Source organism: Artemia franciscana, chromosome 2, assembly GCF_032884065.1.
Source record: "Artemia franciscana chromosome 2, ASM3288406v1, whole genome shotgun sequence".
NCBI classification, from domain to species: Eukaryota; Metazoa; Arthropoda; class Branchiopoda; order Anostraca; family Artemiidae; genus Artemia; species Artemia franciscana.
In genome coordinates, this window is record NC_088864.1 from 28698532 (window position 1) to 28723118 (window position 24587).

The 24587-nt window shown below is 35.6% G+C and overlaps 2 protein-coding genes across 7 annotated transcripts in view; one reads left to right on the plus strand and one right to left on the minus strand.

Moving 5' to 3' along the window:
- The window catches only part of LOC136039780 (importin subunit alpha-5-like), an 85271-nt gene extending 77859 nt beyond the window's left edge, over positions 1-7412 (plus strand). For all 3 annotated transcript variants that reach the window (XM_065723697.1, XM_065723706.1, XM_065723715.1), the window contains 2 exons: positions 5488-5637; positions 6790-7412. In XM_065723697.1, coding sequence (XP_065579769.1) covers positions 5488-5637; positions 6790-6885 — 246 coding nt within the window. In that variant the 3' untranslated portion in view covers positions 6886-7412. The remainder of the gene's footprint in view (positions 1-5487; positions 5638-6789) is intronic.
- A 2829-nt stretch (positions 7413-10241) lies between these two features.
- The window catches only part of LOC136039816 (D-beta-hydroxybutyrate dehydrogenase, mitochondrial-like), a 51088-nt gene continuing 36742 nt past the window's right edge, over positions 10242-24587 (minus strand). For all 4 annotated transcript variants that reach the window (XM_065723732.1, XM_065723749.1, XM_065723727.1 and 1 more), the window contains 4 exons: positions 23002-23154; positions 15603-15770; positions 14202-14344; positions 10242-11633 (listed from right to left, as the gene is read on the minus strand). In XM_065723732.1, the coding sequence (XP_065579804.1) occupies positions 11478-11633; positions 14202-14344; positions 15603-15770; positions 23002-23154 (620 nt within the window). In that variant the 3' untranslated portion in view covers positions 10242-11477. The remainder of the gene's footprint in view (positions 11634-14201; positions 14345-15602; positions 15771-23001; positions 23155-24587) is intronic.

Consider the following 24587-nt stretch of genomic DNA (forward strand, 5'->3'; position numbering starts at 1 on the left):
TGCGCTTTTGGACTAGGCTCGTGACCGTCAATCCGTCGAAAAAAAAAATGCCAACTTAACTTACACAAGGCTGCGAGTTTGACAAGCTTTCGTAGGTTTCGCTTGTCATTTTTCTTCACTGCGAAAATTTTACCTCTGTTTCAGAATAATAACATACCCAGGTTTTATCAGGAACAGTAATTAATTTTAATATTTTTTTTTCTGGCTGATTCGGAGCATTGTAGCGAATCAGAGCCAATCTGTCTCCAATTTTCTTTTTTTCCTCTGATAGCAGTTTTTTACAAATTTGGGTGCTACAAAAGAAAGGCTATGTTTTTAATGCTTTCAATGTAGATTAGGCATTTTATCAAGTTTTCGACAAAAATTTTATGCACTTGCCTTGTTCTAAATTGTTGCTTTAGGTGTAATCTGACAAGACGTACAAACAGATTTTTTTATTTATTATTATTTTTTTTAAGATTTTTTTCTTGATCAAAATTCTTCCATATTAGTAGAATACATTATCTCTAAGTAATGGAAGCCACTATGCAAGGTAAGGCATTTCAGTTTTGGTTTCATGTAAGTCATTTTCAACATGTGTTCTTGTAACCATAGTCCTGTTTCACAGCTTTAGCATTACTGTCTGACCAAAAGAGACTATAAGGTTGCGAAAAGGACTGACTCCCTTTGCCTCTGGAGTCATCTTAGGATAATTTTTTTTATCCTAGCTTTCAGGAAATTTAATTATTTTTGTCAGTGTTATGCTAGGTACGTGGGCCTAGCTAGCCTTGAATTCTAAGGGGCTGATTATTTTGTCAGTATTATGCTTGATACGTTTTTTTATCCTAGCTTTAAGGACAGTTAATCATTTTGTCAGTGTTTTGCCAAATACGTGTGCCAGCCTTGGATTTTAGGGAGTTGAGGGGTAAAAACCTCTTGGAATAACTACTCTTAACTTCTCTTCTTTTTTCAGACTTAACAATAACTGCTTATATCTGAATTTAAATGGGAAAATCACATATTTAAGAATTTGGCTTGAGGGGAAAGATGAAACAGGGCACCAAATGAAAGAGTGGTGCAGGGCAGTCCCAGGAGATGTACTCTTGTTCTACTATGTCATTTGTAATTCATCACTTGCTTGTCATGAAGGTTGTTACTCTCTACGGCAGCACTCTCGGACTGGAGAACATAAGAAGAATGGCTAGACCAAGCTGAAAACCAATCAACTTCTCTTGACTTCAGCCTCCAGCTGCGCCCTGGAAGGTAATCAAACTGGGAACTGCACTTACTCAGTAAATGAGCAAACAGTGATAGCTGAAATTACTTGGGCTCTAAAGATGATTGAATCTGACTACTCCGGTAATTCGGCAGAAGGAATAGCAGAAATCTTCAAGAAAATGTTCAAGGACCCAGTTCTTAATAATTTCTCCATCAGGCAAACAAAGTTTACATACCTGTTGAAAGAAGTGCTTGGACAACATTTTGAGAAGATTACATTGGAGGAAATTGGTAATAGTTATTATGTGATAGAATTTGATAAAACTACCAACAGCGAAAACAAAAAGGAGTTGCAGATTAGAACTGTTCCTAGTCTGAAAAGATGAATCAGATGGTAGAGAGGCATCTGAAGACTTTTCTTTGGTCATGCCAATGCAGAGGACCTAAAATCGGAAATTCCGAACGCAATTGATGGTAGCAGTTTGTCCCTCTCTAAGCTGCTTACTTTGAGTAGTAACGGCCCGAATGTGAATAAAAGACTGTTCTGACTGATGGACAGTGAGAAACGTAAGGTAACAAAGGGTGTCGGACTTTTATACATTGGCACCTGTAGAATCCACATTGTACACAACGCCCTTCGCAAAGGCCTAGAAGATGTTGGGGAGACTTGCTCTGATCTCATTCTGAAGGTGCATTACTTTTTTCGTGGGTGGCCTGCGTGGCTGGAAGACTATTCAAAAATCTAGCAGAAAACTGGCGTTCACAGGTTGAACTTTGTCAAACATGGACCAGCCCGATGGCTATCGATTGTTCCTGCTGCTGCTAGGATGATTGAGCAGTGGCCAGCTATTGTCGAGTATTTAACCGTCTTCATTCCGAGAAAAATACTAGTTTGATGAGGATGAAAGCATATAAATAGATTACAAAACTCCTGAAGTAGTTCACTTTGAAAAAAGAGTTTCAGTTCATTGTTCATAGTTCTAATCTTTTAACTCGGTTTACTTTGAAGTTCCAGCGCGAAGAACCGTTGGTACATGAAATTTTTATGGAACGGGAGCTTCTTGTTTGGACGCTTGCTAAGCGTATATTGAAAGCCGAAGCAGCTCAGAAATTGTTAGAAGACTTGAGGCCAAGACTGTTTGAAGACGACAAAAATATGGTTCCTCTGTTGTTGGAAGTTGCTGCATCTCTAAGTGACGAAGTCCAGACCTGTCAGACGTGTGTTTATGCTGAGTGTATAGAAGCACTACATGTCGGCTGCAAAGTACATTTTAAAGCAAGCTTTGAACAGAGAATCTTTGTTGTTCCTGAAAAGCTTGTCTTTCTTGCACCCAAACCAGTTTTCGAAGTCAAATTCTATTCAGGATTGTTTGTATGTCGCCCGAAAACTGCCGATCCCAGTAAAAACTGATTTGCTGCTAGACGAGTTTAAGCTAGTTCAGATGAGTGAGTTCCCATCTGTGCTGGCAAGGATAGATGAACGTTGGAATAGGCTCATTGAAGATGGGAAGTATCCAAATTTGGCTGTCGTGGTGAAGAATACGTTGATTATTTCTCATGGTTCGGCCAGTGTTGAACGCGGTTTTTCACTGTCTGGGAGGATCCTCATTGAGCAGAGAGCATCCATGAATGAGCGCACATTGAATTTCAAGCTTTTTGTTGCTGAAGGGTTACGTCGAGTTGGTGGGAGTGCTTGAAAGGTTTGTGTTACTGAAGATTTGATAAACTTGCCAAGTCAGCGCAGAAGAGCTATCAAAACAATCTGGAACGGGAGAAAGAGTTGTGAGAAAATGGCGAAGAAGAACAGCACAAGTTGAAAAAAGAAGAACAGCAAAAGCAGCAGCTAGTTGCTGAAATGTCGTCGAACAAAGAAATGATAAAGACTCTGTAGGAGACATTGAAAGAGAAAAAGGAAGCATTCAGGACTAAGGAAAAAGCAACTGATCAGATGCTTCAAGAAGCAAGGAATCGACTGAAGAAAGGAATTCAGAAGAACAATATGGTAGAAATCCACCTTGCTCAGGCAATGCTAGATGGATCACTAGTACTCCGCGATGAACAAAAAAAAAAAAAAAAATCTCAGATCTTGAAAGCACGCAGACAGAATCCAGAAGAAGAAGCAGCTGCTCATGACTAGTTATTTGAAACAGTCAGAAAAGTGAGAAATGTGTTTCATCCAGTGTCAGTTTTTTTAACTTTTATATTTTTTACGTATATATCTGAAATAAAAATACAGAATCGAAATTAAAAATGGAAAGAAAGATTGAAAGGTGTTGTGGAAGGACAAATCTGCTCTATAACCATTGTGGGATGTGATGAAATTCCGTGTGATCTATTTTTTTTAGCATCCCTGGCCTCTGATCCTAGCTATCAAAGGGCATATGGTTCATCTGTATTATAGATTTGGTAGTAACGACTCTAGGTCCCTAAAAGTCCCTTTTTCGGCTCCAAAAAGTCCCTATTTTCGTGCCGCCAAACCTGGGGCAGCCCTGTATGTACTCGAAAGCCCTTCAAAAAATGACTTATTTTTCCATTTCTTCATACAAAGTTGATATAGTATTCAATTAGTCTCCCTTGCATATTATCTTTTATATTGTCTGAGGCTTTTGTAAACAGAATCTATTTTTAACCAACTCCTAGCTTCAAGTCCTTGGAAAAGGAATATTTTCTCTTAATTTCCAATTTTGTCAGGGAAAAGATTTGAACCAAGAGAAATGGTTATTGACGTTTTCAAGCAGTTACTCACTTGGATTCTTCGAAGCTATGTATAGCAACAAAGAAAGAAAAATAAATACGAGGATGTGGAGGAACTTTAAGAGTTGGAAAGAGACAAAGTTTCGTTCTCTGTGCAATTATTTACTAGCATTAAATGACTCGGAAAGGTCAATGAATCTAATGCAGAAAACATGTTCTAAATGGGGATGACGTTGTTGAGTGCCGATTGGGAATATCTTGGAAAATAGTTCTCATTTTAAAACTCTCGTTAAAAGAAACATGATTATGCAGATGAAATTCTTCAGTTAGTCAGAAAAAGACAAATTTCAAAATTATGGCGGTGAAGAGGTAGGAATTATTTCGCGATAGAATACGTCTCTAGCTATTTTTTTCTTCTTTTTTAAATTTAGAAAAATAACATTTTCTATCAACCTCAAAATCTTGTCTCGTCTTAATAGTACCTTCAGTATTTGTTGCTAATATTTTTCTTTCTTTCTTTACATATATACTATAAAAAAAAAATACGTTCTGAAGATGCATGAAAGTTATGGCCGTTCTTAGGTTTTACAGTAATTTCAAGGTTTTTTTTTCTGTCGAAAAAAAAAATCGTTCTGAAGAAGCATGCAAATTTATGGCCGTTGTTAGGGTTTTACAGTAATTTCAAGAGTAAAATATTTAACATAATATCAAAGTTGTTGTCAGAAATTCTACGGTTTGAGCAATCTAATTGTAGTCTATATGTTTGGTGCCTTTAAGAGAGAACTGGGGTGTCACACGCACATCCCACAGACAACAAAAGATTTAAAAAATGTGTTAACAGATTTAAGTGAGAAATATTCCCACTTAAACTCGTGGTAAAGATAAAGGTTTTGGTAACACTTACCCCTCTCCCCTCCCTAAGTAACTTTTTTGGTGACGCTAATGGTCCATATAATAGAGATCCCTTAAAATGGAACTCTAATATTGATTGTAAAGATTTCTCAACACAACTCATAACGCAGAAGAATCAGAAGCAGCATGGTAAATAAACACCGGGAACTTCAAAAGTGATAGCACATGAAATGCTTACCTTCGGGAGATCCAAAATATTTTTTCAAAGTTACCTTTACACACTTTGGATCCCTAATGATCAAGTATTTCCTATTTTAAAGTGTGCATCAAAGTCTCTAAATCATGAGATTTGTTTCTCACATTTTTCTTCTTGTTTTCTTTCCTTTTTTTATCTTTTTTTTGTCTTTGTAAGAAAGTGCTTATAGAAATTTGAGAGTGTTAGAGCTGCTGAACGGTCACTGCTGCTTATAACAGTTGTAAAAAAAAAAGAAAACACAGAATTTAGACAGAACCAACTGTCGTGTGTCGAGTGTCAGGGCCTAAGCTATTTTGGCATACGCCTTAGTAAAGGTGTCACTTTGTTTGATAATCATTCAGTAGGGTTCATTGCAAATTGAATTGCTTCACTTGATGCGGCATTAAAATGAGAAAAGGTAGATATGTGCTGAAATTAGGATTGCTTATATGTTCTTGTATCTGCTGTGAAACAAAGTTAAACCCAAATAAAATTAGTTTATTTTGTAGACGGGTAGAAAGATCAATGAACTAAGCCGTGTTGCATTGATGATTGAGGAGTGTGGAGGTTTGGATAAAATCGAGAGCCTTCAACAGCATGAGAACACTGAGGTTTACGAGAAAGCTGCCAGCATTATCGAAAAATACTTCTCTGATGAGGTAAGCTTTGTGATATTTACTTGCCTTCTTCTACGAATTGAAGGTAAATTCAAGCACTGTAGAAAATTAGTAACTGTGTAAGATCAAGCCAGTGTCAGAGAAAAAAATTACCAACAGGATCTAGAATCAAAGAGAAAAAACTCAATGAAGAAAAAAGACACGGGTATTTCGCCTGTATAAAAAGGAGGCGTCTTCTGCGTAAAAGAAACAAAGATTAAAAAAAACTAAAATAAACTAGACACATAAAAACCACCACTAATATTAAACTACTATTGTCGCAACAAACCACTTTACTGTTAGTAATACAGTAACTTCGATGAAAGCACCAAAGCAACTTGATAAAATTTTATAAAGTGAAATAAATTAATTATTCTATTGTGAAATAATCCTATTGCTTGCTATCACTGACGCAACTCTCTTTGGCCTTGTGTTTAATCTCGTCCCTATGTGATTTTGTAAAATCTTAATACCCTCGTTAACAACTGGTTCATTTTTCAGAAGAATGATATAAATTGGATCATTATTTAAGTTTCCCGTATCCCTATTTTTTGAAATATTTGCAAACATATATTTTTTTTTTTTATTTCAATAGCTTTTCTCGCCCATTGAGTATTACCTCTGTCATTAGAAATGGCCCTTGTATCATCGAATTTTACATGATGATCAGGGCTGAAGAAAATGGGCTCAGCCAACGCCGAAACAGAAGTTTCAGGAGGTATGCTTTTTCTATTGAATTACGATATTCAATAATATCCGCCAATGAATAGGCGAAATATCTGCGTTTTTTTGTTTTGTTTTTTTATCCTAATTGACAGTCATCACAGACACTCATAGAAGTTTTCCATTGGGAGGAATGGGTAACGGTTTCGGAATAGGCTTCTTTGCTCAGTCATTTATTTCCAATACTGGAAGATTATGCGTTTTATATGAAGTTTTCATTCTACTGGAGGGAGGGGGGTATCTCTTGTCCCATATTCGTCCTTGCGATAGTTTCATCGTGTAATCCTTTGATAGTGTTATCTATATGATGCTTTATTCACTGTTCACATTCAGAAATTCTTTGCTGACTACTTTCAAAACTGATAGTGCTATAATTAACATAAACTTTGTGCTCTTTTTATCATTTTATTTAAGTCATTTTTCCTTTTCCAGGAAGGGGAAGCTGAGAATATTGCCCCGGGAGTGGGAGCTGAAGGATATGTGTTTCAGGCTGGAGACTCTACGCAACAAGGTGGATTTACGTTCTAGGCTGTTTGTGAACAGTTTCCTGTTATCTTATTTCTAGGTTCAATTCAGAGATTCTTATATTTTTGGCATGCAACTATCAACCAGATATTAAAAATGATAGGTTTTTGGCTCTACAATGTTTTTGTTGTTTTTGCTTAAAGCTCCTTATGCTGGGCTAGATCTTGAACTTGCAATGTAGGGATAATGAGGGGATCAAGGCAACATAATTAAGCCGTCGGAATATATGAGAATTTTCTTTCAGTTTGGTATGATCAAAAGAGTGAAGATTATCATCTGATACATGTTGTTAAATTTTAAAGATACTCTAAATTAATAGTTTAGATAAATGTAGAAGGTGTTCGTAGAATTGTTGAGTCGCTTCCTCGTTATCTTGGCGAATCATTAATTTATCTTTTTTTTATATCTGGTTGTAAGCTTATATGTCAATTAATCAGATTTCCTAGAATGTAAGCTTGTGGAAATGTCTCATTATTTTGTACGAGCTAAATACTTTTTGCAAAAATTTTCAGTAAACGAATTGCGAATTATATTTTTTAGTTTTTGTAGTATTAAGTGAAGGCTGTGCTGTTAAATTTGCTAGCAGAAGTGTTTAAGTACTTGGAGGATTCGTTTCGCCTTTGCGTTCTGCCTGGATCAGATGAAAGTTAACATGATTCTGTGTTCGGAAATAGAATAAATAAATGAACTGACTTGATCTATTTCAAAAATAATAATTTGAGTCAGTGGCTCCATAATTTTGTATTTTTTTTATTCTAAAATCCAAATTATTTCATTTTCTTCCTGATTGCTAGTGGTTTCAACTTCTTCATTTTGATGTGCGATCCAAGGCAGTGGCGCTATTTTGTCAAAATCCTGGGGGAGGTGCAAAGTTGTATTCAGTTTTTCCAAATCGAGTGAAATGACAGTGAATACTGAAAATTGAGCCATATAGTAACAACAAAGGTAAAGATATACTTAAGAAAACTAACCCGTTTCTGTGGATGCTTGAATTATGCAGGCTTATCTCAGTTTTGACAAGATTTTTGGAGAAACCAAATTTCAGTGCTGTAGAAGTATCTAGATCCTATCTACAAAAATTGGAAATTTGTATTTTTTGCCAGAAGAATGATCATGAATGCGTTATCATTTGTTTTTTGTTTGTTTTTCGCAGGGTTAATCTTATCCAACCAGAGGTCCTAGAAGATCGGGAAAGGGCTCATTTGAATCGAAATTCAAAATTCTAGTGTCCTTTTTAAGTGACCAAAAAGATTAGCCTCCGTCTCAAGCCGCTTTTTCCCCCCAAAGACACCCGATCAAAATTTTGAGAAGACCATTTGGTTTAGCATAGTTTAAAGGTCCAATAACAACGCATTTGGGGATGACATGACCTGGCATGAACCGAAAAACGGTCAGAAACTAAATTTTGAAAAACAAAGGTTTTTTCAACTATAAGTAAGGGAGCCATATCAAAACTTGAAACGAAAAAAATTCTTCAGTATATGAGAGGGGTTGCTCCTTCCTCATCCCTTGATCCTTGCGCTAAAGTTTAAGTTTTGTCCAAATCCTTTAAGAAAGACTCTTGAAACATAAGGCCCTTGGATCTCAATGAAAAGTGTTTTTTTTTTTTTTTTTTTTTGAAATAACCTTGAGACTTTAGTTCGGGCACCTGCTTCGAATGCCACCACATCTACCCGCAAAGACGATCTATGACTTAGACCCTATCAAAGCCGGTTGGGAGCGACCTCGTGGCCGACCGGAGAAACGTTGGTCCGAGTTCCTGACGATGGCAAACATCAAACAGGGCGAAGAGCAAATACTAGCCATGGACCGAAGTGGATGGAGGAGACAGAAGTCACTCTATACGCCGAGCAGCGCCCAGCAGGAGACTTAAGTCTAGTCCAAGTAAGTCAAAGTGAGACTTTAGCATAAAGAGCGAAAGATGAGGAAGGGACAGCCCCCCTCATACACGTAACTGTTTTAAGTTTCATTGTTGCTCCTTACATTCAGTCGGAAAAACTTCCGACTGATAGAATTGAATTTAACTAAGTTCACACTAAAATATACTTGAGCACATTCTCCGTGGCCAGACACATGAGCAAAAAAACAAAAAAAAAATGCTTTTCCATACTGAAACCATGATTTTGTCTTCTTTTTTTATCAGTTGTCTCTTATGTAGGATTAATAAATTTGGGCATCTGAATAGAACATCCTTGTTTCTATGTATATATTTTCGTATCCTTAATTTCAGTGTTTTAAAAAAGATGCTATCAGTATTTCTAATTTGAAAAAGAAAGTACATTTTAAAAAACGCAAGTCGAAGGAAGAGTATCGGAGGTGTCTGTATGGGAAATAAACGGTGCAGAACAGCAAAAAAAGAACTTGAGTCATTTCGGGAAATGACCAATTGCTACTTAAGGGTTGTTTTTAGGGCGTCGACTTAACGGCAAACATAAATTGCTTCTAGTAAAATAGCGTCAGAAGCTTCGTTCTCCAACTATTACTGCATGTGGGAAAAAGAAGCTCATAAAAAGTCATAAAAGTCCAATTGCCACAGGAACGGCAATGGGACTCAATGGGAGAACATAGAATCAAATGGGAAGTAAGCGTCTCGTAGACTTAGATTATGCTGATGTTTTAAAAATCCTATATGACAGTTTGAGTAAAATGAATGAACTTTTAGAGGTTTTGCGAGTTCAGGAAGCTAGGAAAAGTAAAGATGAAAATGTGACGTTGGGTTGCAAAAAGATCGATCAAGTGAACAGCTTCATTTACCTTGGTACTATTATTAATAAAGACCGTGGGTTCAGTGGAGATTTTAAAAATAGAAGAGTTAGGGCCCAAGGTGTTTTTTTCAAAATTAAAAACAGTTTTGGAAGAATAGGAAGATAAGTCTACGAACCAAAACTAGAATATTGGAACCCACAGTGATGAAAGTGTTCAAGTGTGGTTCTGAAGCATGGGCGCTGCGAAAAACGGGAGAAGATTCGCTAAACGTTTTCCAGAGAAATTGTCTACGAGCTGTTTTATGTACCCGGCTGACTGACCGTATATCACCCTTGGCACATTGCCCCACTCCCCAAGATTTTACTCTATATCCGCCTTTGTTCAATAACGAAGAATTTATTGGGTGTGATCTTCCATACATTTGAAACAACGAAGAAGTAGATTAAATGCGTGGAAAATATGAGAAAACAAAAATATGGGGTTTGGAGGGGAGGGGTAGGGTCCGGAGCCCCACCGCACGTGTAGTGACAGATTAAGCGTGATTAACTTATTGAGCTAATGTATAAATTTCAAAACTGAACATGGAGCCATAATTACATGTTTTTTCCTGTTTTTCAGTATAAGTTTAAAACACCTATACAAAGATAATAAAATGCACTATTACTTTTTATTCGCATACTATTACAAAACTGACTTCAAAATTTACATGTAGTACCAGTGTCTCAAAAATCTAAAATATTAGCTTAATCTAAGCTACAACTAATCAGCAGAAAATGCTAACACCATTATCATTGTATAATTCCATTGGATCTCAATTTTGTAAGTTTAGTCTGTGGGGTCTAAAGCTACTAATTTGTGATCAATATTTTACTGAAGTAGGACGTAAGATTCCACAGTTTATTTCACTACTAAGGTAGCACATTCCAATGTCCTTTACATATAGCCTAAATTTAGACACTTGTCTGTGTTCAACATAAATGGTATTGGGGGAACTTCCCCAAATCTAGTGTGCAGGTTCGAAAATACCATCAACGATCTTTTACCCCGCAAAATACATGAGGCGCATGCCATAATTATGTCTTAATCCATCAGGAATTTCCGTTTTCGTCGCTACTTACAAGTTGAATAGCTCCTTCACCTAGCTGATTAAAATGAATAGGAATAGATATGTAAAACCATACTAATTACAGCTCAAAGAACTTTTCTTCAATAGAAAAGTTCTTGTTTTATTTTATACTTTTTAAGTGGAGATTATTCAGGATTCGTTTTCAAACAAATGTTTTATATTGCGTTTCAAAACCTTCAGAGTTAAATAAAAGGCCTAAATTAAAATGTAGTCGAAGTCGTGATGGATTAGAAACAATAACAAACGTACGTGTTATGTGCAGTTATTTGACAAAGATTTACTTTAAGTGATGAAGTGCTTTCAGAAAGCAAAATGAAGGACGAAATAACAAACTTTTCTACCCAATCTAATAAACTATGAGCATAGTGGAATACGCTAATTAAAACATTTTGTTACCACGTTGCTTTGCAATGGCATTATTTGTTTTAAATATATTTAAAATATCCGTATTTTTTTATCATGAACTTCCATGACGTTTTATAACCTGTTCTAAAACACTAGAAAGGCAACATAGAAGCCCATGTCGTCTAAGAAAATTTCAAGAGAAAGTCATAAAATATATTTTTCCTAATTTTGTCTCACAAGCTATTCCTTAGCTTTTGGTCATTCATTGCGGTTGATTTATTCATTGACTTGCTTATTCTACTTTATATTTCGTGTATTCGTTTCTACATTAACTGCCACAGCATAAATTATATTCTGTAGTTGGGTATATTATTCTGGGTTTGCTTGATGGAAGGCACTTCATCGCTGTCAAATTTGTTTATGTGTAAATGTAATCGAAGACCAGTTCTGGTAGATGGGTTGCAACATACACTTTGATCTTCTCGGGAAGCTGCATGGGTTGATACCGACATGATGGAAATGTCCTTGTGAGAGCGTCTGTCATAGCTTCAATTACAGGGGCAATGGTTGAGCTCTGCAAAAGATACAAGACTATATTTGAATACAATGAATATTTAGCCGAATATAAATTTAAAGCATCTATTGGGTATCTTCTAATCCTGACTAGCGTGGGGATTGTAGTATTTATGAGGTTTGGAACATCATTCTCAGGACCTTTTTCAAGCCCAGACACGATTCAAAGGCCAAGCAGAGTGCCAAAACACCACTAGATAATAGTATGTAAGAGGTGTTGTCAGTTGATGTTCCTTTGGAGGTTCATCAGCTGTCATTGCCGACAGTATTTCTTTCTTTTTTTTTCTCTTGTCGAATCCTAATTTTCTGCATCTTTGATTTTGATATTCGATAAATTTTCAATAAATTGAAAATTTATTGAATAAATTTTCAGAGCTCCAATAAATTTTTTAATAACCATTTATAAGGTTTGTCCAGCTGCTTCAAAATCTAGATGTAGGTAAGCGTAGCTTTATAAGGTTTTTGTAAATCAAAATTTTGGCACCTTCTCTTATGTGTTGGCAATGATATACGCATTTGGGTGTCTGATATATAGTTATTCATTTGCCCTGTCTAATTAGTAGGTTGTGTAGATTTCTTGAATTCTTCACTGAACCCTTTATGGGGACCCGTTACAGATTTTTAATTACTCTTTCCGAGGCGTTTCTTCCTTCAGATGATTTATGTTTAATATTCCCCATCTATCCTCCACTACTGAACTCAGTGAAAAATGAAATCAAGTCCTTGTAAAAAGCTGCTGCTTTAGATATTAAAATCGAACGTTCGATTAATTGATGAAGCGAGTCAAATATCATTATTTTCCTAAGCTACGAAGCCTCCTACCCATAGTCGTTTTTCCTTTTTTTGTTTTGTTTTTTTTTCCAGGTTCGGCAAGTTTTTTTTTTTAGTTTAATAGATTTGTTTTCTGAAAATGCGGGAGGCTTGCACTCTTATTAACCACCCTCACTCTGAGCTGAAGCAAAGCATTTTTTCAAGGATTCTTCATTCAATAAATATTTTGAAATCAATAGGCTAATGGAACAGCAAACAAATTAATCTGTTGTACAAAATGTTGTTCGGATTTTTAAGTAAGTACAATTTTTTGCCAGTTATGGGTGATAATTATCTCCAGGTGGAGATACCATTAACAAGGTGACTGCAGACAGCTTTACCGTCTGCAATCTCCTGCACTAAGCCAACAAAGCAGCAGGTTCACTTCTTAAGCCGGAACTCGAGAAGGCCGTAATCTCCTATTGACAAGGAATATGGACTACACGGCAGGTCATCATTAGGCCTATTGTCTTCTTCACCATGACTTAATGATTCATCAGATGAATGGGCGTCTCCTTAGGTTGTTTTTTCTCTCCCTTGCCTTGCTTTTTTCCTCAATTTGCTCCTTTTCTCGAGTGTCAATGAGTATCCTGGTTCTGTCTGTTTTGTGGCGCTTACGAGAGCTTGCGTGCTCAATTCCCATAAGCAGGAAAGGCCTAATCATTCCTTGGGTTATTCTTGCAAACTGACCTGGCAGGTTGGTAGTTGATGACCAGGGAGCAGGACGGGGTCAGTTGATCGTCCAGGAGTAGAAACATCATCATTGGCACGAGACTGGTAAATTTCGTCAAGTTCCAGGGCTGCTGCATATGCGTAATTTGACCTGATTTGAACTGACCTTGAATAAATCGGTCCGTCACTTTGGACGGGAGCAAATCCACCTCACTAGAAGTGTTCAAGTAGACGTTTTTCACAGTCAGTCTATTTACTTTCTGAATCAGGAAACTAATTCATGAATTGAAATTTAAGACTAAAATCATTTCAAATTTAAGATTCATAGTCGTAAGCAAAGAAACAAAACAATCATCTACTCTTGCCCACGTAGGGTCGAACCGGACACTGTCCGGCTCAACTCGAAAAAGAGTCCAGATTACCCCCCTTCCTCTTCACAATCTGACTGAGAAACACACATGGACAAACAGCATTAAAGAAAAGGTAGAATGCGCAACTTTTTACGATTCTAGAAGGACAAAAGAATTTAGAGAAACAAGCGAAAAAATTTCTGGTATTATACTTACAGCTTAGGACAATAATGTGCAAGGTGCCAGAAAAAAACTGACCTACCTAAAACAGTTTTGCAGTTCAATCACCCAAACTAGGAATTCGTGCCTGAGACATGAAAGTAAGATGTCACTCTTGAAAATAATTGTAGAACTTTTCCCCAGATAGTGTCTGAGTAATTGAGGGTGTCCGGTTCAACCCACGTCCCAGTTCAACCCTGACCTTCTCTACGCGTTATTTAGTGGAAATATGCCTAAATGGAAAGCTTAGAGCCGTATTTGACGACTGTTAGTATTTAGATAAGTAAGACATTTCCAATTTGGTTAAATGTAATATCTCACAACACGCGTAATAAATAGTATTCCTAACAATTACTGGAAAGACAGAGACCCAAAACAATGCATGTTGCTTGCAGGAAGTAATTGGCCTCAAGTGTCATTTAAGAGTCTAAAGCTTAGCTTTTAAATAGCCAGGTATCAGTAGAATAATTGTTGATCCCTAGCTAATACATCGCGAAATAATATCCAGAAGTACTAACTCCAGTGGCAGTATAGCCATGCATTTGGTCTATTTTAGCATCAAAGTAGGCCTTTCCATAATCATCCTTTACAACTTCAGGCATGTTCTCCCACATGTTTTTAGCTTGAGCATCTACAGAGGCCTTTGTGTACAATGCTGTACCTAAAACAGAAAGAAAGATGATTTAGCATAAAAGTATGAGGAGCTCAAGGAAGAAACGATCTAGAAACTATTATGATTTTATCTGAAAATGTATCACCACATGTTTTTTTTTGTCTTTATTTGAAAGTGGGGGGGGAGGAATTTATGGGATGTTGTGGGAAAACAAGGAAAAAGGCAAAGTTTTTCAAAGAATTAAAAATGAGTAATACAGAACTAAATAAAAATACTAAAAATAGCCTGCATTGGAACTGTTTTAAACAATTCAGAGCTGAATGATGGGCGTAATTTTGTTCTAGGAAGACCTTGGACCAAAAGAAGTAACTTTAACCTATGGATATGTAAACCTCACCGAATGGTAGCAATTGCTTTTGGAAAGAATGGTCATTAACGTTCTAAAAGAATCGTTTCAATTCTAAATCTAAGTTCGTTTCAGTTCTAAGAGAATATTGAAAAAGTTAGCGATTTTTTTTATGCAAAGTAGAGAGTACTCGATGGAAGAGGAGCGAAACATTTTAGATTATAATCCTACTTTTCTCCCAGTTCTATCCTCTTCAAACTCAAATTCTAGACATGGGTAATTGATACTTTTCCGCAAGACCAGAAGAAAAGTAAAGATATTTTGGTTTCTATTACCCCCTAAAATTCTTGAAAATCAAATGTATATTCAATAGTTCCTTTAGGCAGCTCATTTTACTTCGAACTTTTTATTACGTTTTTAATTCCTGAACTTTACCATGGTTTTGTTTTCTTACTTAATTCCTCTTAGTTTCCAGCTCCTGCTCCTGATAGAGAGAAATTATTTTTACATTTATAATTTTTTTTAATATTCGTGTTCCAATATTAAAAAAAAAACTATAACTATTGCTCGGGCCTATTATGTTTGTTTACCCTGCCTGCTCTGATGAACCATAGGCAATTTAAGTTATTCCATATCGAAGTTGAATCTTAATTCTTTTCGTCCACTTCTTTTTCTATTGTTTTTTTTTTTTAAGAGACATACACTTCTACTTATCATTTCAATTTTTTTTCTTTTTTTTGGAGAGGAGCTAAACAGCTTTTTTCGGCATCATAGAATACCAACATGATCCAAAATAGTATGTACATCTCCTAGTGTAGGAAAATTTCTTGCCTAACTGAATGAATTTGCAATCCATAATTTAGTTTATAGAGTCCTGACATATTTTTCAACTTAGGAATATTTAACATTCACGAGCGTAAATAAAATGTTCTGTATGAAATTTACAGAAGCAAAGATTACCTGCTATGTAGTTGCCAGGCTCAATTACAGAGACATTGACGCCCCATCGTCTCATTTCAAATCGAAGACATTCAGAAAATCCTTCAACCCCCCATTTGCTGGCACAATAAGGAGATCGCATCGGTGCTCCCATACGTCCAAGAATTGATGCAACATTCACGACACGTCCTTTAAAATAGCAAATAAATTATTAACAGCCCCCTGTTCACGTTTCAAATTCAATATCCTTAGTTACACAGTACATGTTGTGTTAACTTTTTAGGGATCCTTATTTTTTTTTTCAAGGCTGTTTACTCGTGAATTGAGTCATAAGAGACCAAAAGCGTCTTTTTCGATGGTGTATGTCAGTACAAATGAAATGAAAAAAACAAACGGGTAAAAAGCGTAGAGCAACGGGTAAAAATTTTGATGAAGATAAGGAATAAAATGAAAAAGCCTGAATAATTCGGTTTCCCAACCAAGATATTTAAAAAAAAGAAATAGAATAAATACAAGCTAACCATAAAAAGACAGCAAATTCTACATATAAAGAAAAAAGAGAATAAAACACAAGGAAACTCACATCTGAAAAAACAGGTAAAAATTTTGATAGTAAACTCCAGCAGGATAAAACAACAATAGATTCCTCCTTAAGGTGTGAAAAACGGTAAAAGAAATCCGGTAGGGTAGAAAACGAAAAAAGTCATTTAATAATTTCAAACTTTGCTACATAAGAAGGCATTTAACCAAATCTTACTTTAATTGCATTTAACTGTACTTAAACTTAGTTTTTACCAAAAGTCCTTATATAAGTAGGTTAGTTTATTTGACACCGAAAACATTACCCATTCTATCGGACTAGTGCATAATTATTGACTAAGCTTTGAGTTTTATTTGTGTACACTATCTTATCAACGTAATTGCAACAAAACAGACATTGTAAAAAACGATGCGCCTCTCATTTTTTTCTATCGACTTTGCATTCAATGTTTGGTCATATATACTTAGAAGGAGGTTGATTCCATCGAAAATTGAGACTTCTAGTGCCCCTTTTAAGGACCAAATTCACTGGATGGTGACCAGATCCCTTACCAGCTCCCTTCCCATGCCCCCTTTTGCCCTGTGTACCCAAATAATCCTTTATGGCATCGGGTCAAAATTTTGAGAATTCTATTTTGCTTAGAATAGTCGAAAGGTCCAATAAGTATGCCTCTGGTGACGATATGAGCCACGTATCCCGAAGGGCAAGGGTCCTAATTATGAAAACTTCCAATTCTTCATTGATAGGTTTTAGTAAAATAAAGCGGGAATGTTTGATTTTATCTGCCCAGTTGGCTTAAACATTCAGGGACATTTCTTAGAGCCATGGGTACCTTAAGCTCTAGTGAGAGAGAGGGAGGGTGTTGGTTAACAAAAACTAGGCTGCAAGTTTGTTGTATCTGATTTGTTTAAAATTTACATTCGAAAGTCCTTGGGCGGAGTGGATTCATTAAACTACCTTTCGAGGATAACATGGCCGAAGCAGCCCCGAGGACCTACAAAGCCTTGAGGGGGCAATGACGTTTGGAGGGCAACACAAGTTGTGTCTCTGAAGGGCTATATGAAGGTCAAAGGACCCTCCTGTACAAATAGTTCATACTGGGCTCCCAGTATATACAAATATACACACATAAATATTTATCCACCAAAAATGAGGCCCAAAAAAGAGCCAAAAACGTGCTTTTCTGTTCCATTGGTTTGAAAGTTTTCAGGGATCGTTCCCAGGGCTAAAAGGGCCTTTATTTGCTTCAGGGAAGGAAGGAAGACATTAGAAAGCTGAAACTAAACTAAAAAACTTTGCGTCTAAAGTCAATTGAATGCTTACATTCAGAGAAGAGGGCTATGATTTGGGAAAACGCTTTGGGGAGGGGGATCAAACTGGGGTAACCTCCTTGATAGGCCCTGCTAAAGTGACCCTAAATTACGAAAAAGTAGGTTAAGCGGCAGAGCCTTCCAAAAATAGGGCCCAAAAATGGATCAAAGCTTATTTTCATATCGAATTGAAGCTTATATCTTACATCCTTGGGCCAAGGAGACCCTAGTGCACAACAAAAAAAAATGGTTCGGCCGAAAATGGATAGGGGCCTAAAATTGATTTCTGTCCAATCGGCTTGAAACTTTCAAGGATCACTCTCTGGGCCATAGGGGTTACAAATAGACTGAAAATTTTGTCCCTTTTCGGTTGAAACTTACTTCGTAGCTCTCAGGAAAAAGGGGCCTTAATATACAAACAAATGGTGGCTGGGGACATGAAACATTCAAAATGGACATTATTAGTCTTTCCCAATTGGCTTAAAACTTGTGTTGGTAAGTCCCTCTGTTGATTTAGCCCAATGCATCATCAGTACCCACGAGTACAATGTATAAAAAAAAAGGTTGGAAAAACATTAGTCGTTGTTTATCGGGAACTTTTTTCCGAACAGCTTAAAGCTTATATCTGTAAGTCCCAAGTTCAATCCAGCATCAATGCTTACAAGCACAATGTCAACATTTGAATTACATACCAGAGTCAACGCTCTAGCATTGCCTATAGTAAAGAATTATAAGGGTTCAATGTATTTTTCAAAATCTTACTGATCATGATTTACTGGATTTACTTTCTAAATCATGGATTGGTTTTAACATTCCCCAAAGTTCCACCTTAATAGCCTTAGCCTTTTCAGACACGCCCAGAATCAAATATTCCTCCTTTTCCTAATCATAATTCCTGCATATAAGTAATGGGCAAAATTTATATTTTACGATCCTTGCCCCGTCACCTTTGGGGTATAGCATCCCCAGAAGCATAGTTATTAGGCCTTTGGCTATTTCGAACGAAACGGCTTTTTTTCAAAATTTCAATCAGTGATGAGAGGGGGAGATATAAAAAGGGTAGAGGGCTGGTTACCCTCCGATCATTCATCAACATCCTCTCAACTTACCCTGAAAGTTTCAACTTAATACCCACGGCTGTTTCTTAGATATTGCTGATGTTCCCTTTCGACAACAAGTATGTACGTATTGTGTTTTAATTGTGTTTGTCATCCCTCTTAATATTCACTTAAAATTTTACCTTAATGCTCTAAGCCTTTTTGGAGACCTAGGATTTATCATGCTGCTTTTTCCCAATAAAAAAACTTTATAATTATGTTAACAATGGGCAACTTGCGTTGGGGGCTTTGGGGGGGATGTCAAACCCAGGGGGATACTTAATTGACCTTTGTTCTATTTTGAACAAAATGGCTATTTAAAAATTTTAATGGTATTTATTTGGGGAAAAGAGCGTTGGATCCGTTGGTTGCCCTCCAATATCTTTTGACTATTAAAATGGTTACTAGAGCTTTTAATTTCCAAACAAATAAACCCCCTCCAAAGTTCATATGACCACCCCTTCCATATGAAGTCCCTCTAGAAAAGAAAATAATAAATTTACTGAAAAAAAAATACGTTTTAAATCTTTTCTCTTTTTTTAATTTTAGCAAATCCAAAATTAATAAGACTTCCAGGAATGAATATTAGCATGCGTATGAAACTGTCAATCCACATTCTTTTTTTTTTCAGCATTATTGGGTATGATGGTGATTTTATTTTGTTTTTCTTTTTTTTTCTTTTTTTTTTATTGTGAGAAATAAAAACACATAGCTCGAAACCGAGCACTTATTTCCTCGGTTATTTATTGTAATTTCTGTTTGTTTGTGCTTGATTTATTTTTATTTATGATTTGTAGGTGTTTTACGGTTTGACTTTGTTTCTGATCATCTTTAGTTTAATAAAGCTCTTTATTTTCTTTTGTAAAACTTCTTTTGTGGAGTTTTTTGTAATTAATTAGTTAAACTTATCCACATTACAAGGCAAGTGTACCACTTCGTGCTTTCTGAACGGAAAAACTGTGCGTCAGAACGGAAATTCTGAGCTAGCTCATCAACATTACAGAAAGACAATAAATCTCACTTTTCATAGCTCGCTTTAAACCCTCACAGTCAAATACTTTTTTCAGCGATGTTAAAGTTGTTTTTTTAAGAACATACCTTGTTGCGTGACTTTTCCTTCTCATAAATAATTTTCATGAGGTTGCATGAGATAGGTTTTGTTTATTTTTACACTGAATGTACAAATTTCAAATGCTATGACAAAAACAAAAAGGAAGGGAAAAACGAAAGATAAATCAGGCTTCGACGTCAATGCGATTAGACACTTGGCCAGAGATCCAACATCAGACACTATTATACCAAGCCAAAATTTCCTATCCCTATTTTCAGATCAATAGATCTTACAAGATACATTAGACTGTCATAATGCATTGTAATGTTTTTAGTTTTCATTTTCTATTAGATTTTAGCATGGCTATATTAAGATAAAAAATTAGTTTAAAAAACAAAGATTATCTTACGAACAAACGATGCATTTACAAAACTAGCTTCAATAAACTAACTCGTGGTACCCCCCAGCATTTGCAGAATTCAAAAAACTAGCGCTTTACTGAAAACACAAAACCGACGCAAAAAAAGACACGACGCTACCTTAGGAAAAGAAAATTCCGTAAGTAGTCTGAAGATGATAAAAAACTAATTTATAAGGCCCTAAACAGTTTTTCGTCAGCCATGATATCGATAGTTTTTAATATTTAATTATAATTCTCTAAATCCTCAAGGAAGCTCAGAACGAAAGGACTGGCTTGGAAATGTTAATTTTAAGAAATAGAATTTCGAGTCAAACATTTAGAGACGTGATCACTAAAACAAACACTTACCAAGAGCCGTTTAATTTACATTTGAAGTTCTTTCTGAAAAGAGGACCCTGTGCGTTTTACAATATATTTTGTCTTTTTTTAGTTTGAATCCCATTTTCAGTCTAAATTCTGGACGATAAATGTAGCATTCATAATTGTCAACCTTATTTATTTCCCTTTTAAAATGTTTTCTGGGAAACAGTGGTCAAACTTTAGCATAGAGAGTAGTGGGTTTAGAAGGGTGACAGGCCCTCTGACACAGAAGATTAATATTTCTTATGCAATTTAAGCGGGACTGTAGCCCCTTGATTACATAGAATATTTTTTTTTCGTTTTGAGTTTGAACTTTCTATCTTTACTTCCACCCAAAAAAACTGTCCGTAAGTCGTCAAGTCAATCCAGCATCAATACTAGTGAGTGTGACGCTAAAAATAATTAAATGGACTTGAATAAGAGACATAAAAAGAACTAAAAACAAGGTTAAATAATAAAGTATCTTAAAGAATTCAGTGTTGGATTATAAATATTAATACACATGAATGGGTTTATATTTAAGGTGACCGAAGTTCACTTCTTTTTGTCATAAAAGGCTCTCTGGATACATGATGTCCCTAGAGGTACCAATTCACGAAAATGTAGTAAGGGGTTTGGGCAAAGGTTTGACGAAGATGAAGATACCAAAAAAGGTGTCTTACGAAATCTAGGGGGGTATATTTTAGCTATTCAGTAATATGCTATCAAGTTTGTCAGGATTTTTTTTTTATCCAAAATAGAGGAGTTTGGAGCTAAATACACTTGATATACTTAAGAAATTTTTGTCAAGATTATATTGTTCATGCATAAAACAAAGCTTTGTCAAATCACTTCGGGAAGTTAGTAAAATTTTATAGAATCCGAATATCAACATTGCAACCAAAGGCGTTAATGTCAGACTAGACAAATTGGGGTAGCATGATTCTATTGTGGTTCCCAAGTCAAACAGTGCACGAACTGTAAGGAGCGATTTGGCCCAATAGCAACCAAAACTCTAAAAAAAACAGAACTTTGGTAACAACAGGCATTAAAAGAACTGAATTTTTATGCTAATTCCAAAAATATAAAATTCATTAATGTTACCCATCAAAAGCTAAGAGCCTGAGAAAATGTGCATGATTTTTTAAAAAAAGGGGAAACATCCCCAAAAAGTCAAGCGATCTTAATGCAAAATTACACCATCAGATTTAGCATATTAAAGAACCCTGTTATAGAGTTTTCAAGCTCCTATCCAAAAAGAATTGTGGAATTTTGTATTTCTGCCAGAAGAAAGATCACGGATTTGTGTTGATTTGTTTGTTTTTTTGTTTTTTTTTATAGAGGCCATCGTATTAAACCAACCGTCATAGAAGATTGGGAGTGCTCACTAGAACGGAAATAAAAAATTCTAGTGCTCATCTGAAGTAACCAAATAGATTTGAGCTCTACCAGCCCCCTCCCCCTCCCACAGCCCATTTTTTTCCAGAGAAATCTGATCAAAATTTTGAGATAGCCATTTGGTTCAACATAGTTAAAGTTCAACGACTATTTCTTTGGTGACGACAAGATCCCCCTTAGTCCCTTAGTAAAGGGCTGTAAGTGACACAATTTGCCAATTTTCAGATATAGTATTTGTTATTGGGAAATATAGTTTTTTTTTGGGGGGGAGGGGTCTGAATGGAAAATTTTCCAAGGGGCATGATTTGAAAAACTATAAAATAAAATAAAAATATTTTTTTCAACTGAAAGTAAGAAGCAACATTAAAACGAACAGAAATTATTTCATATATGAGTGGAACTGCCTCTTTCTGAACCTTATCTCTTTACACTAAAGTTTAAACATTTTTGTCACAGTTCTGTAAAAACGACTCCTGAAACACAAGGGTTATTCAAAAAACTTTTTTTTCGTTAAATTTTTCAAGGATCCACCAGGTGGAAAAATGTACATAATCCATTACGTGCTTACAAGATTTCGATCAATCTGGCTTGTGAAATTTTGTTTAAATTTTGTTTTGTACCTGGATAAGAGTTTTACTAGTTCAAATTGCAAAAATTAGACCAATCTAGCTCCAACAATGCTCATCGGAACTTAGTGTTTTTTAGATAAAAAAAAAAGTTCATATTTCCTTAGTAAAGTTTCATCGACTGTCATTTATTCTTACTTAGAATTCTTACTGAATAACAAAGAATTATGAAACTATTAAGTTATAATAACTTTCCAAAGATCCAGAAACTTCTTGGAAGAAAAATAAAAGCTTTCAAATTAAAGATGAAACTTCGTTTCTCTTTCTTTCTTTCTTTTTTCTTATTTCTTCAAAATTCTTTTGTCGCGTACCAAAAATGATACGGTGATCTGTACATTATTTTCGAAACCGAGTCAGAGAGTGAGAACTCTATGTAATGATTGTATTCTCAGAGGGATGATATGTCGTAAGAGTAACGAGGTATTTTCACTTGAATCTAAGAGTTACGTTTACGTATAGTTTACGAGTCTATTCTTTATTCGAATTGCTCGGTTTTCCTCGAATGGCCCCTCCCCATTTTAGAATAAATTTCTCGCATATTTACCTCCTCCCCTTCCTGAAATAAATTCTTGCAATTTCCCTACAATGTAATAAAGGCTTCCATCTAATAAGCTTCTTAATTTATGACTTTTCTTACCTTTGGCGACACGAATAAGGGGAAGGAAAGCTTTTGTCACTCTCATTGTACCAAACAAATTGATGCTCGCAACTTTCTCATATACATCCATGGGTACCCATTCGACTTCACCAAAGGTTGACCATCCAGCGTTGTTTACAATTCCCCAAACTCCTAAAGAAACAAAAAAAAACATATCATAAATGGCCAACAAGAATCTAATAACGGTCAAACTTTATACGTCTTAGCAAAAAGAATCAGAATCAAGATATTTCAAGGAGGGGAGGGGGGTATTACTTATAAATTACTTACTCCGAGCATAAATACTCTTACCTGATTGTTCTCATTGGTTTCCAACAGATGCCTCAGGGTTTTTTGAAAAAATAATAGGGAAAATGTTTACCCCATATTAGAATACAGTACTGTAGTATACCAAAATATAGTACAATTTCGTTTGGAGGATTGAATTTAAATTTTGTTATTTTTCCAAAAATATTCATGTATATGCTGCTTTTGAACTCCAGAGCTGACTGCAGATGAATAAAAACCAGTGTAGTATTATTATCTCTGATGGTCTCTACATTCTTCTAGTTGAAAAACCGAAAAACTGGAAGAAATTCAAATTTCAAAAATTGGCTGGCAAACTTTTCATTTCCAGTCAAGGGAAGGGATTAGCTCCTCAAGTAATTCAATTCTCCGAAGTCATTTACTCCCATCCTGGGAAAAATATGCCCGATTTTACCTAAATTAGCACAAGTGATTTAGTACAATTAAATAAACAAGCAAGTACAGAAAAACTAAGCAAATAGCACTAATAACGTCAGAAATATGTTTTCAACTATAAGCTCTATTTTATTTAAGTTTAGCAGTCTGGGATTCGGGAAAAGCTGTTTTCTAGTTAGCCATAATTGTTTTCTTTTAGCTCAATCTTAACGTGTCCCTCCTGTGAAGTATTTTCCTCTTCAATTTAATTGCTCTAATATTCACTTTCACAGTCAGCCAAAACCGCTCTTTTTTCTTTAAAAAGGCAATTAATTTCGCCGTTAGTTTTATTTTTTCCAATTTTCATGATCTACTTATTAATTTGGTCCTTTGCAGTTTCAAACCGGTAGAAAAGAAAATTAGATCACAGTTTCAAAAACCGGTTATTTCTGGTTAAAAAATTGTATTCGGAAAATTTATATGCTAAACTGGATCCTACTGCATTAAATTAAAGGTTATAGCTGAGGCGTTTTTACATTTATTAACCGGGCCAAGCAGTATTATTACATCCCTATATTAAGGTCAGGTTAAAAAAAAAAAAGCTGAGTCGAAGCAGTAGTCTAAATCTGTAGATGAGAGATGTAAACCGTGGATCTGTAAATCTGTAGATAAGATGAGAGATGGCTGTTTAGAGACTGCATAGTTTTTCGTCTGTTTTTTTTTTCTTTTTTGTGTATTTCTTTGATCTTGAATGAATAAGTTATGGTTTATATGTTGTTGTTTCGCTGCTTAACAGGGGCATTTTAGGTCACTAAACTGAGCAGCATATTGTCGATTGTAGTAGAATTTTAGTAATTTTTTGGTTGAAATAAATGCATACCTACCTACCTACCTACCTACCTACC